Source organism: Phalacrocorax aristotelis, chromosome Z (genome assembly GCF_949628215.1).
Source record: "Phalacrocorax aristotelis chromosome Z, bGulAri2.1, whole genome shotgun sequence".
In the NCBI taxonomy this organism is placed as follows: domain Eukaryota; kingdom Metazoa; phylum Chordata; class Aves; order Suliformes; family Phalacrocoracidae; genus Phalacrocorax; species Phalacrocorax aristotelis.
In genome coordinates this window covers 57,562,726-57,579,532 of record NC_134311.1, presented here as the reverse complement: position 1 = coordinate 57,579,532, position 16,807 = coordinate 57,562,726, and the positions used below count along the sequence as shown (strand labels likewise).

The window sequence follows — 16,807 nt, the reverse complement described above, 5'->3', positions numbered from 1 at the left end:
TCTTAAATTGGGCATCTTTAATTAAACATAGCTAGCGTGATGCTTTGCATACTGTAACACAAAATCAGGAGTTACTCCTAGGACATAACTTGATTTTTTAATCACAGAACAACTCTGCACTGATTTTTTTTTTCTTCTCTCTTACAGTGTTTAACAGCAAACTGCATTTTAGTTTGTGAATTAGAATAGTGCTTAACCCTCCACAAAAGTTGAAGTACTAAATTTAAAATACCTGTTGTGCCAACATCTATAGTAGGTGAGGACAATGTTGCAGAAGTAAGATTGGAGAAATTATTATTGTTTTGAATAATTGGAAACCAGATTCATCTTCTGATGCCAGTCTTATTCTTCAAGTTTATTAGTAGGAGAGCCAAATTATGGTGTCAGTAGGCAAGCTAAGTGATTTAGCATCCTATTTTAACCCCCCAATTTGACGAACAGCCACACAGGCTTTAAAGTATAATGCTGATTTTACAGTCAGAAACAAAGTGCATGTCTCTAAACATGCTATTCAAAACAGTAGTATTAGAAGAAGATACCTTAATTGTTACAGATTATAGCTAACAGGGCTGCTTATGTCTCACAGCATCTCAGACATCACACAGAAGTGTGAAGGCACATGTGCTTGTAGAGGTAAACACTGAAAAACAGGCTATATTTGTAGGTATAGAAGATTGGATTGTTTCTTCAGTTCATTTTTAAGGATCCTAAGGGTTTTGTGTGTCTGGAAGAGGCCTGCCCTGGATACAGGTCCCAGGGCCATCTATGGGGCCTGCAGGGTGCTCAGGGCAGTGTGGTTGGTTTGGAGCTGGTAGCTGGGAAGGCAGGTCTTACAGAGGAAGCTGAGGTAGTATGAGAGTTGGGAGAGGATTTTTGGGGGGTAGTCAGGGAGATGGGGTTCTCTCGGGGTCACAGGGTATTAAGGAGCATGGAGTGGCTTTGAGTGTGTGAGATTAAGGTGCATCTTACCCCAGGAAGGCAAAGAGGAAGGAGGACATGGTGGAAGAGCAAGGCGACATGGGGAGATTGTGGCATTGTGGGCAATGAGGCCATTGAGGGCAATGAAGCAAAGGCTGGTGAGGAGCAGAGGAAGAGCTGCTGCACTGGCGAGAAGAAGCTGCTATCCTATATGGATGAATTGAAGCTTCTAAAGGCCTGTGCACTAACTCAAGCTGAGCTGCTTCATCTAGGCTATCTATCCCAGTTTATTCATGTTTCCCAGGCTTGTAAATAACATTGTAAATAATGGCTCAAGCTGTGACTATTGCAGTTCTAAGCATCAAGAGGCAGGTTTTACTACTCACAGGGTCATAGCTAAGAATGAGTGACGTATTGAGACTGCCTTACACATAACTGCTTACTTGCTGGTGGTGGGGTGAGAGTCCTGGCAGCATCACCAAGAAGCAGACACTTTGCTTTTAGCTGCACGGAATAGTAGTAAGCATGGTAGCATTCCTCTTGGAATCAGATGCAAAGCTACCCTGGACTGCTGCAGTGATCAGGCTCAGCCCACAGTCTTGTTGGTAGTGTCTCGGGGTCACAAACAAATATGTGGGAGTGCTGTCCCTTGTCAGGACTTTTCTGCATCATGCCACAGGCTTGGCTGGACTGTCGGCAATGCCGAATGTGGTTTGGAGCATGCAGAGGCAGCCTGTCCCAGGGAGAACTGATGTCGCACGGGAGGGATATTGCGCGCCCATGCCTCACCCGGCAGAGGGCTCCCCTTCTAAGCTAATAAGAATCAGGCTTTATACCTGATTTAACGGAGAACGAAATACTTTGTTAATCACCATACCTAGAAATGCTCTATTCTTGGTTTAGGTTTTGACAGTAGTCTATGCTTTATGTTTCTCAATACCTAATTGAAAGTATTTGATAAAACTGGAACATGTACAATGTTATTAGAACTTTTTACAGATTGATATACGTGTGAGTGTGTGTATTTGTATGTGTAACACACATGCAAGCCTGTCAAAGCTGATCGTTTCTCTTCCTGCTTCATACATGTTTTAGAAAAAAATGCTTTATAGGTAGAAGAACACTGGGAGTATGATTGCAGAAAACAGGCTGCTGACTTTCTGCAAATACAAATCTGTATATTCAATTGGTACCACTGAAGGTTTTGAAATTTAAATGTAAATACAAATTAAGATAGAACAAGTGTGTGAAAATGACAGGGCACTTGACTCCCTTCTGCAGGATGACTAGGAACTCATTTTTGCACAAGGCACTGGAATCAAAAAAAATCAGACTTAGGAACAAAACCTTATCTTTTATCTCTGTGTGGGTACCTGTGCTTTTTAATATTATAAACAATTCAGTGAACCAGGTTTGGATTGTCTTTTCTCCTTTGAGAATATGTTTCTGTATTTTGGCCCTATAAATCAAGAAGTGTTATCAACCCCTTCTGTAATTTTAACAGTAAATAGGAGGCATATCAGCTACTGTCAGAAGTTGGATTAGTTCAGAAATACAAGTAACCATCTCCATTTGAAGAAGGCTGTTCCTTTATGACTGTGCTGTTTTAAATTATATATAGAACTGACAGTTTTTCAGTAGACAAAGGCTAAAACTAGAAAAGCAAGGGATTGTTACAGATGGAGCTAGTCAATCAACTGTAAAACATCAGAAATGTACTGCAGATATTTGGGATTTCATTATGAGGTACAAGTGGGTTTCGTATTTTGTAGCGTAGGAGGACTTTGTTAGGTTCAGGAGGTGAAAACTTTTCAGTGCCATTTGACTGCCGTAAGGAGCACAAGCTGATCTCAAGGAACACAGCTACTAGATGCTCTCACTGTTTCCAACAAGTGGTAGGAAATATTAATCCCCTTCTCTTCTTTCTCTGAATTAAATCTTGTGGTCTACTTCTCCTTTTACTTTGAACTTATTTCTCGGTAAAAGTATAGCTGGCAAAGAAGTTAACCTCTGTAGGCAAAGGGGAGCAGGCTCTTCAGTTGCTGCTCTGTTCCTTTAGCAAGTCTGATCTCAGCAAACACTAAGGCAAGGAAAATATATTTGACCCAAACTGTTCCCCCTCTGAACAGTCTCTTTTCCCACCTGCCTGCCCAAGGAATTAACAGTCTTGACATAGTGGAAGATACCATGGATACAGACAGGTGTTTTTTTACTATTTTCAGTTTATAGGAAATGGATAGAATGTCTCAGAGCATCATGCTAAGGGTCTTCAAGCAGCACCTGTATTTGTGATCCAGCATGAGTGTGTAGGAGGTGATGCTGTGCTTGCAAGCAGGCCATTTTGGTTGCACAGGGCTGCTGAGAGATGCAGCTCTTTTCAAGGAAGGTTTTGATTTGGGTTTTTTTCTGCAGTTAGTTAGTCACTTCCTGTATTTGGCTGTTCATGGTGTTTTCTCAACTTTAATACTGCACTCAGCAGCCAGCGACAGAGACTATTTTACTGCCTCTTACAATGGTCTTCTCATATACTTAGCTAAAATGAGAAAGTTAGCCCTGCATTGACCACTTGTTAGCTGATGACAACTTTTACTTTGAATCTGGCTCCCCCTCCCCCACCTGAAATCCCTAGCTCAGCAAATATTTGAACCTGCCCAAGTTAATCATGAAACTGAGATCTTTATCTGAGAGAGACATGCAAGCTACTGAGGGTGGTGGTTCCTTGTTTGTTTTTTGTTTTTTTTTTTTTTTTTTTAACAGTACTAAAGTCAGGTTCACTATTTAATGATGAACCAAAGTAAGAGGATATCTTCTGCACAACACAGAGCTTTAAGCAGTTAAGGGAGAGAAGGCTTGGATTTTCTGACTGCATGTTAAAGCTTTTTTAGGGTTTTTTATGGAACACTGGTTGGAAAGCAAAGCAATCTCTTTCAGATTTTTTTTTCTTCATTGCTTCAGAGAAGCTTCCTAGTAAATGGAGTTTTGAGGGTTTTTTTAAAGCAAGATTTTTATAAGAGGAAACCAATTAATTTTTCAGGTTATTGGATTGTGTTTTCAGGCTGTATTACAAGAGCAAGCATTTCTGATGCATAATTTACAAAGTAAGTGATTTTGAATTTCTGTGTGTGTTTTCTTCATCACCTCATGGAAGTATTTTACTGTAACTGATTTCCAGGTAGAGCTTTCATGGTCTTAAGGTACATGAATGAAAGTCAAGTACCTGAGTACCTCTCCAGGTTATACAGGGAATGGGGAAATCACCTGTCTGCCTCCTGTCTTTTCTTGCCTGCAAGCAAGGCTAGTCTGAGCTGAGCACTAACCTGATTATACAAGTGTGGGCAGTCCAGAATTTGGCCATCAGTGAAACAGTGAAAGTGGAGAAGTAATTTTACCTGAAAGCCTTTTTTCAACAGAATAAAGAAACTTCCCGATCCCACGAGAGACCTAAATGCAGCAAAGTAGTTAGTCTTTGTAGGAAATCTTTAAAACCTAATTTAAATAATTGCTTTGGCAACTCAACTGTTTGGGTAGCAGGTGGGCTAAACCTCCAAGTTCAGTGTTTGGACTTGTGTCTGGGATGATTTTAAGTATCCTATTTCATTTTTGAAATGGAAGGAATCTTTGGAGCATGTCTACCTAAACAGGGAGGGGAGAGTCTACTTCAGAATGAATTTAAGCTTGTTATGTATAAAGCAAAACTAGCATGCATTTTTTGTAGCTGTTGGTGCTCCAGACATGTTCTTGTGTGTTAATGCTTGTCTAAGAAGGGTAAGCTGCTGAGGGGCACAGAGAGGGGTTAGATATATGTGAAATATTTGGGAAGGATATAAATTGTGTTAATTTTTTAAATGAGTGTTTGTGAGATAAAGCACATTTGAGCCACACCAGGATTTCATATGATATAGGCACAGATAGTTGCTACAGCTACTCTTTGTTGTGGTTATTTTTGGTATCTGGTTTTCTGCCCCCATAGATTATAGTGAGTATAAAGCAGTCACATTGCTTTACATAGCATTCTGCTCTGGAATTAATAGTCTATTCTGTGCATGTTTCTTCCAAGAGGTCTAAGAGGGTTACGGTCAGCGATGGGGGGAGTTAAGAAGGAATATTTCTAAATGGTAGGAGGATACTTATGACATAAAGTCAAGTGAGGAAGGAGACACTGACAAGGGACTCTTGCTTTTAAAAACAATTAACTTGATAAATATCTCAGTGAGAACAAGGTAGAGAAACAATGTGAAAAGGCAGACTAAAGCTGGTTGTATCCTGACAGACTGGCTTTTTATGTTCAGCAAAATCACATTTCAAGATCTTGCTCAGTTTTGACTTTCTTCCACGGTTTAGGCAAGTCTGCTGAATTTAAGATCACAATATTTGGTTTGGGGATTTCAAAATTACTTAATCTAGATCGATTACAATTGTATTTTATTAGTAAATGATAAGGGGGGGAAGACATCTCTGCAGTAAGCACATTTTATATAATATCAACTATATCAGACCTGTGTATTCATTAAAATAACAGAAATCTGCACAGTTTAGAAACATAATCCATTATTTCATTATGTGGCGTTATATATGCTTCTGTGTGTAAAATGGGTGTGTAATGGATACACACACATGCACAGAGGAATGTTCTTTTCCCTTCTGCACCTTTAATATGTACAGTAGGTCCAGAAGCCTTTTAAGGCTTTTTGAATGGTAAACTTCAGGCATCCAAGCAGGAGAAAGCAACTGAGATGTGCCCGACCTACTTCTAAAGGGAGCTGCCCTGTGTGTGAGTGCGCGTGTGTTGTGTGCGCGTGTGTGTAAGAGCTACGTGCTGCAGCATATCAGCCTTTTGTCATCCTGCCAGGATTGGACTGTACCATGCTGTAAAGTCAGGAAAATGAGCCGGGAGGCGGGTGAGGAGAGCCCACTCGCTTCTTTTGTTTGCAGTACTAGGTTTATATTGCAGTTCTGCTAAATGTAGATGGTTTCTGAAACTGAAATTGTTTTAAGATTAATGTAGAACAAAATGATGAAACAGGAGTGGTCTGGTGACATTATTTTGACATGATTGGCTGAGGATTATGATGTAATAGGTTACAGTGCAGCCCCTTATAGGTTTTAAAATGAATTCCAAGACACCATTACAAAGAGAGCCTGACTCTTTTCTTGTATCAGAGCTTACTCAGTGAAACTCATACAAATGTACAATACTGTTTGGAATATGGAAGAACTGGATATAGAATATCCTAAGACAGATATAAATTGTGGCACAGACTTGATGTTTTACATAGAAATGGATCCACCAGGTAAAACTGCAGTCTTATTATGGAAGACTTAATTAATTTTGGTCTTTACAATAGCTGCTGAAAAATTCTTAGTGGATATGTAGAATTTCTTTACTTTGTCAATGATACAAATAGCTTTTTCTTTTTCCTTTTTTTCATAAATTATAATTAAATTGTGGTTTAGTGCATGGTTATAGTAATTACAATCATAACCTGTAGAAATACCTGCCTGCTTACTTAATCAAATTTTTACTGAATTGACCTGCTTCTGTTTTGGTTTTATTCTGTCAGATGTAGTTCTAATTCTGCTATTGTATTATAAAAATTTTGTGTTTCTTTTATTATTACTTTTGCTGTCTGTGTTCCACACTGTGACTAAAAGGAGATGCTGTAATAACACTTTAATTTCCCGAAACAGTGATTACAAATCATTGTTTTGGATTGTTCGAGGAAAAACAGATTTTAAAATCTAGCAATATTTATTGAATACCTGATATTGCGTAATTTTTTCATATCATATGAAAATATTTTGTTATCTTGATACTCATTGCAACTTTAAAAACATTGTCTTTTGTAGCCAGTCATAATATATAGGGCAGGGACGTTCATAAGGAATGATGTACTTACTGGAGAACTAAAAGAGCTGGGTTGATTTTTAATCCTGATTCCAATGTAGTCCCCCCTGCTACTAAGTCAGGAGTGCTGCAGTATCTTCTCTGGCACCCACTGGTATACGTGTGCAGCTTTGACATTGAGAGGAGGGGGATGTGGTTTTTAATCAGTCCTAGCATTTGGAACACAATTTATTCTGTGGAATACTAAGATTAACACAAGGGATATTTGGGTCACAGATGGGTTTCTTAAACTGTGTTTTTGGCAAATCATCGCACAGAGTGCTGAGGATCACAAAAACCCCAATTCTTCTTAAAATATACAGTATTGCCGTGGGTTTCCATCTTTTATTACTCAGCTTCTCGGTAAGGAAGCAGCAACATCTCTAAGGTCATTACACAGGAGGAAAAAAGAAGAAATTTTACATGTTTTATTATTTATATTTACCTGAAGAGAGTGGAAGAAAGTAAAAACAAACTTCAGAATTTTTTTTCCTCAAATGATTTCTTCACGGGGGAGGAGACAAGTATGGTGTTATATTTTGCTTAAAATATATTATTGCAAAAGTAACTTACTTTTGTGAAACAGTACATCTTTCTTGTTAAATGACACTGTTTTCAGTAAAATATCTTGAAAAAACTATTTTTGTAGCTACTCTTTTTTTTTCCTCATTCATGTAATAATGTGTAATATCAAGGAGTATATGGTCTGGTTTTCAACGAGTTATAATCAACCTTTTTGCCGCCTGTCATCTGCAGCACTGCCTCCTAAGCCACCGAAACCTAATACTGTAGCTAACAACGGCATGAATAACAACATGTCATTACAAGATGCTGAATGGTACTGGGGAGATATTTCAAGGTAAATCAGCTCAAGTTATGTATTTTTTTATGTTTGGCTTTATGTTCTTGCTGTGCTATTCTGCATGTACGTATTTTGTGTAAGTACAGAAGAATTACAGGTCTAAGAGCCATTTTTAGGATATTTTCCAATACAAACATATTACAGTTGGTTTGATTCCAAACATGACTAAAAAGTTACTGGCAGTCATTTAGAATGTAGTGTGTGAAATGATTGTTCTGTTACTTTAAGACAGCTATATGAAATGCTAGAATAGAAGGACAACACCAGGAAATAACTATTTTCTTCTTGTCTGTCATCCAGAACCTAAACTGTAGACACAATAGTTAACAGGCCAGACTAACAAGTGCCATATATTAGCAACATTTTTAACTGTACTATATATAGGTACATTAGACCAGCACTGGCTGCTCCAATTGTGCAGACTTGTATGAACAAGCAGAAAGACCTTTGCATTAATATAATTTTGTCCAGCAGTGAGAGGACGTAGGATATACCATTTTTATATCACAGTTGTTCTCCAGCAATGTTAAATAAGCTATTAAATATATTAATTTAGAAATCAAGAAGGCTTATAAAAACCACTTATTTTAATACAGAAGAATTTAGAGCACAGTGAGAGGAAAAATGAATGAGAAGTAGCTGAAATGATTGGTTACTTTTGCTTTCATTTTAGAGAGGAAGTAAATGAGAAGCTTCGAGACACTGCTGATGGTACCTTTTTGGTACGAGATGCTTCAACCAAAATGCATGGGGACTACACACTTACGCTAAGGTAAGATTAGTTACGCTAGATCTGTAATGCTTGAAAGTAAATAAAGTATTTACTGTTAAGACAGTAAGTAAAATGCAGTACTGCATTTAAAATACAGTGTTCTTTAGGAAATAGTACGCCTAACTTTTCAATGAACTTTATTTGCAGGAAAGGAGGAAATAACAAATTAATCAAAATATTTCATCGAGATGGAAAATATGGCTTTTCTGACCCATTAACTTTCAACTCTGTGGTCGAGCTAATAAACCACTACCGGAATGAATCTCTAGCCCAGTATAATCCTAAACTGGATGTAAAATTACTGTATCCAGTATCTAAGTACCAGCAGGTAATTTGGTCTATTTTCTTTGTGTTTCACTTAAATACAGAGAAATTACTGCAGAGTGGGGAGTCATTTATCATGAAGAACTTCGGCTCTGTTAATAATTGAAAAAATAGCGTGGGTATAAAAATGGATATTTTTGTTTAAAACCAACTCCACAGTTTGAATATAAATAATTAAAACTTTAAATACTGCAGATACATTTTTAGAAATAGACTATGTTAATAAATATCCCACTCATTAATGACAAAATAAATCATATTCAGCTGAACACTTGAAATGCAAAATTGCTTTTTGTCATTAATTTCTCATTTGCATATTATGCACATAGTATATTATATCTCCGTATTAATGAAAGAGGAGTCACTTTTACCATGTAACTATCGAGGCACGTTTAAGCAGTTTTATCCTGCAAATCTGTGCAATATAATTGTTTCTTTATGAAGCATCTTTCCTTCTGTTCATCATTCCAGGATCAAGTTGTGAAAGAGGACAGCATTGAAGCAGTGGGAAAGAAATTACATGAATATAATACCCAGTTCCAAGAAAAAAGCCGAGAATATGACAGACTGTATGAAGACTACACAAGAACATCTCAGGTGAGCTAGATTTACAAACAAAGGGAGAGTGAAAGACTTCTGTAGGCTTAGAAGAATATGATTGTAAATTCATACTGCCATCTTCCTTCATCATCCTCCCCCTCCCTTCTGCCACCACTACCATTGCCCAAAAGAGGAAACATCTGATGTGCTTGCTCAGTACAGTAGAATCACTTACTCATATTTGAACAGTCACCACCTGTAACCTAACCACCCTGTGCCCAAGTCTGACACCTGCATCCAAGGCAAGCACAGAACTATCTTGATTTACCAACACTTCTGCATACTGACCTCTTCAAGCCAAGTTATGTTTTTCAAGACACGTTTACAGGGAAGCGTTGTGTTTTATTACCAATTTTTGAAGGGTCTGGTTTAATCTGTGCAGGGTAGAGAGATGGTGTGTGTTGATACAGTGCAGGAATGAAAAGCTGCCTCTGTCCTCTTTCAACTTAATTACTAGCCAAGTCATGAAGTGCCAGTGAATTATTGCTGTTTTACAGACCCAGAATCAAGACTGCTTAAAATGTGCGGGAGATAACTTGAAGAAAGGTGGAGAAGTGCAGGCAACTTGAACTAATGACTTAAAAGACTTAGCTATTGACTAGCTATGTAAGGGCAGGAGGATGGACTAGATGACTTCTTGAGATCTGTTCTGGCCAATATCTTACACTTTCATTTCAGAAAGCCAGGTGTGCCTCTAAGGACATTAGTTGGCATGAAGGGCAAAGTGCATTGCCATAAGGCTCTAATCATCACAAATAAAACTTATGTATACAAAGCAAAGATTGTAGCTAGCTCTTTGTCTAGCAGCTTTTACTTCTTGGAAAACCTCATCATGAAAAGCCTTGTCATGGTAGCCTTTTGCACAGGCCTATTCTCTCTGTCTTATAAGGCTCTGCACACAACACATTCAAGTAAAGGATTTTGAAGTCTTTGCTACAATATACTGAAGTGTTTCTGTGATATAAGCCAATAAATCATCCTTTCTGATAACAACTGTAATAACAATTATTTTATTTTCAGGAAATTCAAATGAAAAGAACAGCTATTGAAGCATTTAATGAAACAATAAAAATATTTGAAGAGCAGTGCCAGACACAAGAAAGATACAGTAAGGAATACATTGAAAAATTTAAGCGGGAAGGAAATGAAAAAGAAATACAAAGGTCAGTATTTGTATTTGCATTTCAGATTGAATGATTTTGTAGAAAGAAACAATGCCACGTATAGATCTGCCTAAAACTAAAGTAAGATGGCAAGTTTAAAGTTGTTCAGTTGTAAGCAAACCAAGCCTCAAATGGGGTAGATATGAACTTGCAAAATGTATAGCTACATCTAGACAAATAATCTGTTCTCCTGTCTACACCGCTAAATAGCAGATTATAAAGTTATGAATAAGACATCATCAGAGTGTAACCTACCACATTATTCCATTCAGAATTATGCACAACTATGAAAAACTTAAGTCTCGAATAAGTGAAATTGTGGACAGCAGGCGTAGATTAGAAGAGGATTTAAAGAAGCAAGCAGCTGATTATAGAGAGATAGACAAGCGTATGAACAGCATTAAGCCAGACCTCATACAGCTGAGGAAGACAAGAGATCAGTACTTGATGTGAGTATCATTATGAATTAACAAAATTTTTTTGAAAAAATAAAAAAAATTTATTACTATCCAGCTTCTGTGACTAGCAATTAATTTTATTTGCAATTATTGTCCAGGTGGCTGACTCAAAAAGGTGTTCGGCAAAAGAAGCTAAATGAATGGCTTGGAAATGAAAATACAGAAGAGTGAGTATTAAAAGAATTAAATATTTCTGGTATTCCAAATCATCTTACACAAAAGTGAGATAAAACATATTTAATTGCTGGACCACACAGAGAAAGTCTCAAGCCTAGGTCTCCAGTAACAATGCACACCATTAACACATGGCAGCCTAGATCATGCAAGTGTTAGAAAGGACTCTGCTCACGCCCTACTCTCCATTATTCAGAGAAGTGCATATAATCGAGTTACTACAGCAAAGCACTGATTTTAACCTGTGCCTTTACTCTTACCAGCAAAATAAAGACCATAAGGTGTTAATGTCTTTTAGAGATGCTATTTGGATGGATAAATTGTTCAGAACTTAGGCACGCACAGGCTTTTTCCAAATTTCAAGTGTTGGTACTATGGTGCTACCTAGTATACTAATACCCACATCAGCGTATCACATTGCTATTGGAGATGATAAAATTTTATATGCTGAAGAGAGGTCCTTCTCTGGTTTTGTGGTCTGGTTAATTTTACTGGGAAATTGCAGGGTAGAGTTCTGTCATTTCATAAACTCAGTTTACTATAGGTTCTGGCAGGGATTTGGCTAATGAACGTGTTTCACTTCATTCCTGGGAAAAAAGCAAAAAACACTTGGGTGGTGTGAATGTAGACCAAATTTTAACAAAAGGAAGCCACAAAGTAATCTCAAAAGTGTAGTAACATTGAAGAATGAACAAAGAGAAAAACGAAGTTGTCTGAGTATTATTCATATCAACATTTTCTGCCTAGGTAGCTTCCTGTGCATGCCTTTTATGCTGCTTGGCTGAACATATAGCAAAAGCAGCAAACTGAAATGACTCTTCTGTGGATTTACATTCTAGCCATGTCCACATCTATTTTAATTTGGCTTGGTTTATTGAATCTCCTACTGTTATCCTGGAAATTGTGCACCTCTGCTGTGTCTGCACTGGTAGAAGCAGGGGATGAAAATGGCATACACTTTTTAAAGCCAAGTTGTTCACATAGTCTTAGCACAGCTCAAAGATGGTATGATGGAGAATATGTAGGGACCTTTTTCCATCAGTAGTCCCATCACTTAAATGGTAGACAAAAAACAATGCCAGGGCATAGTTCTAATGTAGCATCAAAATAGTAAGTGAAACTGTTAAAAGAAAGTCGTCCTTTTCTCTCTGTAACTCTGCTTACCAGCGAGTCTGGTTAGTGCTCAGGTTTCTGCTGAAAAATGAAACTTTCAGACTATTGCTTTAGGAAAAATGTAATGCAGAAAAAAAATCAATAAAATGAGCTGCAAGAAAAACAGGAATCACTTTCTCTAGATGCTAGTTGAAAATAGAGCCACTGCTGAATGCATTTGAATATCATACAGGACAAAAGAGTACAATGGGATAAGGGACCTAGGAGTGTCATCTGAAACAAAAGAACCCTTCTTTCTGAAAAATTGAATTCTGTGTGAGATTGCTGATTTCTGTAGACTACTTTGAGAATCTTCAGAAAGACGGAACTGTAGATGAGTGAGAAGTTGTGTTCTCTTAGACCAAGGAAAACTGATTAAAAACCTATTACAGAGAGAATAAATACATTAGCCAAACACAGATGATTGCAAGCTCAGCAGGAGAGGCAGGGCTTACGGGTACAAGCTGCTGGTGGAGTGGGGAGCTCTGGAACTGCAGGATATCAAAGTGGTGTCCACACAGCTGAGCCAGAGACATCTTCTTTCATGGTAGGCTTTAGCTTGGAGGGTTGTCTGTAACTTTGAATCAGCTTTGTAGTTGGTGGCTGTTTTGGTAGAGAAGGCCCTATATCATATGCTTTTCTCATAACCTGATTCTAAGGAGAGAGAGAGAGCACTCTTCTATTCCACCCTTTCCGCAAAGCCATCTCCCCTATAAATAATTAATGTCTACCTGTACAACTGCTCATAGCTTTCCTAAGCAGCAGCTGTAGTTGATATATTGCATGATTTTTCACTGCTTACCAGGTGTTCTGATCTTTGGAAATGAAGCTGACTCAGAGGGTATTGATTTCTTTGGGCTTGCTATTTACCAAAACAGTGAGCAACAGTAGAAGTACTGAATTGCTCGCAGCAGATTCTGAAAGATAGCACAGCATCCTTTTATATCCTTCTTCAGATTTACATGAGTGTTTTTAAAAGAAACAAGAACAAGAACTTATATTTTATTTTTATTCAGTGGTTTAAACAGTGGAGTGGTTTATATCCCTTGTTTTACCAGGGAAGCATTCCATTAATCACTGATTTTTTTTTTCCCCCAAGTAATATGAAATGGGAACTGCTTAATTCATGGATATTGTTCTGCTATGTGTTTCATAAACACATTTTGTCCTATTTCAACAGCCAATACTCTATGGTAGATGATGATGAGGACTTGCCCCATCATGATGAGAGAACGTGGAATGTGGGAAATATCAATAGAAGCCAAGCTGAAAATCTGCTGCGGGGAAAGCGAGACGGAACATTCCTTGTTCGAGAGAGCAGCAAACAAGGCTGCTATGCTTGCTCTGTTGTGTACGTACCCTAATTTGTGACTGATGTAACTAACATTTGAGGCACCTACCTTGAGCCAGGGGCAGATAGGCCATTGCATATGCATGGCTCCCATTGGACCTTTGACCTCAGAAGCAGACCAAAAAGTCCTGAGGCCATCCTTATTGCTGCTCCATTTCCTACACAGCTCAAACATGTGCTACTCCCACAGGTACGCTGCACGCAGAAGAGAAACCAAAGCATCGATGCACTCCTTTACGTGCAGCTGCTGAGCCCCGCCTATCTCCTGCCTCCCTTACCTAATACAATATCTGAGAATTTGGGTTAAACCTAGGCTTCTACCATTATCCCATGAGGGAAGGCAGGAATTCTATGTAGTGGCTAGCATCTTAAGATTTATTGCTGATGTGTTATTTTCTAGCTTAACTCTGCTGTACTGACAAACTAAAAACTGATTGCTTTTTTTCCTCTTTAGGGTGGATGGAGAAGTAAAGCACTGTGTGATAAACAAAACACCTACTGGCTATGGATTTGCAGAGCCATATAACTTGTACAACTCGCTCAAAGAACTGGTGCTACATTATCAACACACATCACTCGTGCAGCACAATGACTCTCTCAATGTCACCCTAGCCTACCCAGTATATGCACAGCAGAGGCGATGAAGATCTTAATACTTTGGGTTGTTTGGTTTTTTTCTAAAGAAAATATCTGACAACATTGAGGCCTCTGGAGAGAGAAGGCTCCTTTCAGCCTTACTCAAGAATTTGAGCTGCAGTATCAAAGCTATCTGGCTTCAGATGGGACTAGAGTTTTCCTTCACAACTGCAGTGGGAGAGATCACAGTATTAAGCTGTGAACGTATGTTTCTAATCTGAAGTGCTTTTTTTTTTTTTTTTTTAATTAAGAAGAGAAAAACAGAAGAGAGAGAAATCCTAACCTGATCTCCCTGCAGGGACATAGAGGCCTTTAACCATGGTGCTTGTTTACGACCACTTCTGAAGCTTTACCAGCTAGAACATTGGCATTGGATTCTTCAGACACAAGGTGTAGGAGGTCTTTGTCATTCAGTTACTGGAATTTTGTGGTCACGACCTGGCTTGGATTTGGTGTTGCTGCACTCAGTGGATCCAGACACAGAGCATTGTGGATTTTTTGGTTTCTAGTGGATGATATGTAGCAGAATGGCACTTTCATTTCTAAGGGACACTTTATAAAGGACTTCAGTTACAGTATGTTGTTCAGAGTAATTGTAATAGCAAAGTGCCAGAAAATGTTTTGTTTAGACGTTTAAAAATCCTGTTTTAAGAATATATTTAAGACTGAAGAAAACAGGACTTGCAATGGCATACAGTATATAATAATGTACATACTATTGGGTGACTAACTATCATTGATGGAAACTATCAATACCAAACTGCTTCTCTTTTCCCTTTTCTGTTTGCTCAAAGCTGAATTCCTAGACTGTGCTATGCAATACTGAACTTTCTTTAGGCTGTAGTCTTCTCTCTAGCATATCTGCAGGTTAGCTTGTTTTTCTTTCTTATTTCAGTGTCTTTTTTTTTTTTTTTTTTGCCTGAGAATATTTTTCCTGATGGTTATTTTTTGTTATTCATTTTGGGGTTTTTTTGTTTGGGGTTTTTTTTTATGTACAGGAAGCTAGCAAGAGCTGGCTTCAGAACTAAAACTATGAAATATTTTACAATTTTCTTTGTATAGAATATTGAGCTACTAGCTCAAAGTTTTAAAAGTTCATAATTTTCTTTTTGAATAATATTTTGTTGGGCAGTGCCTGATAAGCTTCAAAGCTGCTTTATTCAATACAAAATATATGACCATTACACAATATCACTGAGTCCAACAATATCGTTCCAGAGATATCTTTAGAATACGGTACCACACTATGTTTGCTTTTTGGAGCATTTTGATCTTCTATCATGATTGTCTTTGGAAGACAAAAATATTGTGTATCCTTCTCTGATAGTGACTGCAGAAAAAACGGGAAATTTGGCTACTGGGGATTTCAGAATGGATTTCAGAATGAATCCACTCTTCATCGTAAAGAAATGACTTCGTGACCTGCTGTGGCAGAATCTTTGTCAGCATCTAAAGTTATTTTCATTTCATATGAAGGAGATTTCTCTAATCTGTTGCCTAGGTTTGTTTTTTGTATTAGTATTGTGAAAAAAAAGCTCCCACCTTTACTGAGAACATTTGGATATAACATAGAGCTAATTGAGACTGGAAAACGTGTGTTTTTAAAATTATTAGGCTATCATATTTAACATTTAAATTTATTTTCCTAAGTTTATAGTCTGAGGCAGTATCAAAGTGAACAATTCTATAACTTCAGGCACCAGAGACTTACTGATTATGGTTTAGTTAAAGGAGACAGATACGTGAATCCCACTAGAGCAAACTTACTGAGAATTCTGGGACAATTCACTGTGGGTGGTTTGTAATGGTTATTTATTGTCCTGACCACTGAGGAAATTCACACATTGCAAACTGATAAAGTAATGAAGTTCAGAGAAATCTTGGAAAAGTTTTGACTAAGTGAACATATGAATTTATTCTTCCCCCAAGATGCAAAGACAAGACCCATTACTGTTAAAGGGAGTTGCACACACAGTCAGAAGAGAAAGACCACGGAAATCTCTCGTAATAGCTCTGTTTTAGAGATACGTGATATGCAGTGCTTATTAAGCTATTGGTAATAATAAGAAATTTGCCAGTCTCCAGTAGTTTTTATATTATATTTTAAATTTTAGATTATTCCTTCACTTCTGAGGCTGCAAGGCTTTTGATTGTATTTTGATTTTGTGCTCCTTTCTTTTAGTGGGTTATTTTTGCTTTCCTATAGATGTATTTTCTTACTAGAATTTATATCAGGAAGCAAGATTCAACCAACATTAATGTTTTGGGGTAGTCACCACTTAAAATATTCTGAATATTTTTTCTGAATAGAAGTTTAGTCTTCATCCCTTCCCTTCCTCATTCCACAGTCTTTTCAGGCCTGTAGGACCATGTATATTTGGTTTACTAATAACTGGTTTTTACTACGAAAAGCACCAACAATTACTCTAGCATGCCAGTTATACTGCTGGGCTTGAAGTTACAAATTAGTTCAATATACAACAATTTAACGCTTGTAGCAATCCAAGATATTC

At 37.7% G+C, this 16,807-nt stretch overlaps 1 protein-coding gene across 4 annotated transcripts in view; it reads left to right on the top strand.

Annotated features, from left to right (window-relative positions):
* PIK3R1 (phosphoinositide-3-kinase regulatory subunit 1) overlaps positions 1–15,614 on the top strand; it is a 58,844-nt gene extending 43,230 nt beyond the window's left edge. For 2 of the 4 annotated variants that reach the window (XM_075080003.1, XM_075080004.1), the window contains 9 exons: positions 7,559–7,661; positions 8,338–8,436; positions 8,584–8,764; positions 9,232–9,357; positions 10,381–10,523; positions 10,796–10,972; positions 11,080–11,148; positions 13,488–13,658; positions 14,113–15,614. In XM_075080003.1, coding sequence (XP_074936104.1) covers positions 7,559–7,661; positions 8,338–8,436; positions 8,584–8,764; positions 9,232–9,357; positions 10,381–10,523; positions 10,796–10,972; positions 11,080–11,148; positions 13,488–13,658; positions 14,113–14,302 — 1,259 coding nt within the window. In that variant the 3' untranslated portion in view covers positions 14,303–15,614. Of the gene's footprint in view, positions 1–3,900; positions 4,017–6,062; positions 6,210–7,558; positions 7,662–8,337; positions 8,437–8,583; positions 8,765–9,231; positions 9,358–10,380; positions 10,524–10,795; positions 10,973–11,079; positions 11,149–13,487; positions 13,659–14,112 lie in introns of those variants that run through there. The other 2 variants (XM_075080006.1, XM_075080005.1) reach the window with 2 other exon arrangements.
* The last annotated feature ends 1,193 nt before the right edge of the window (positions 15,615–16,807 follow it).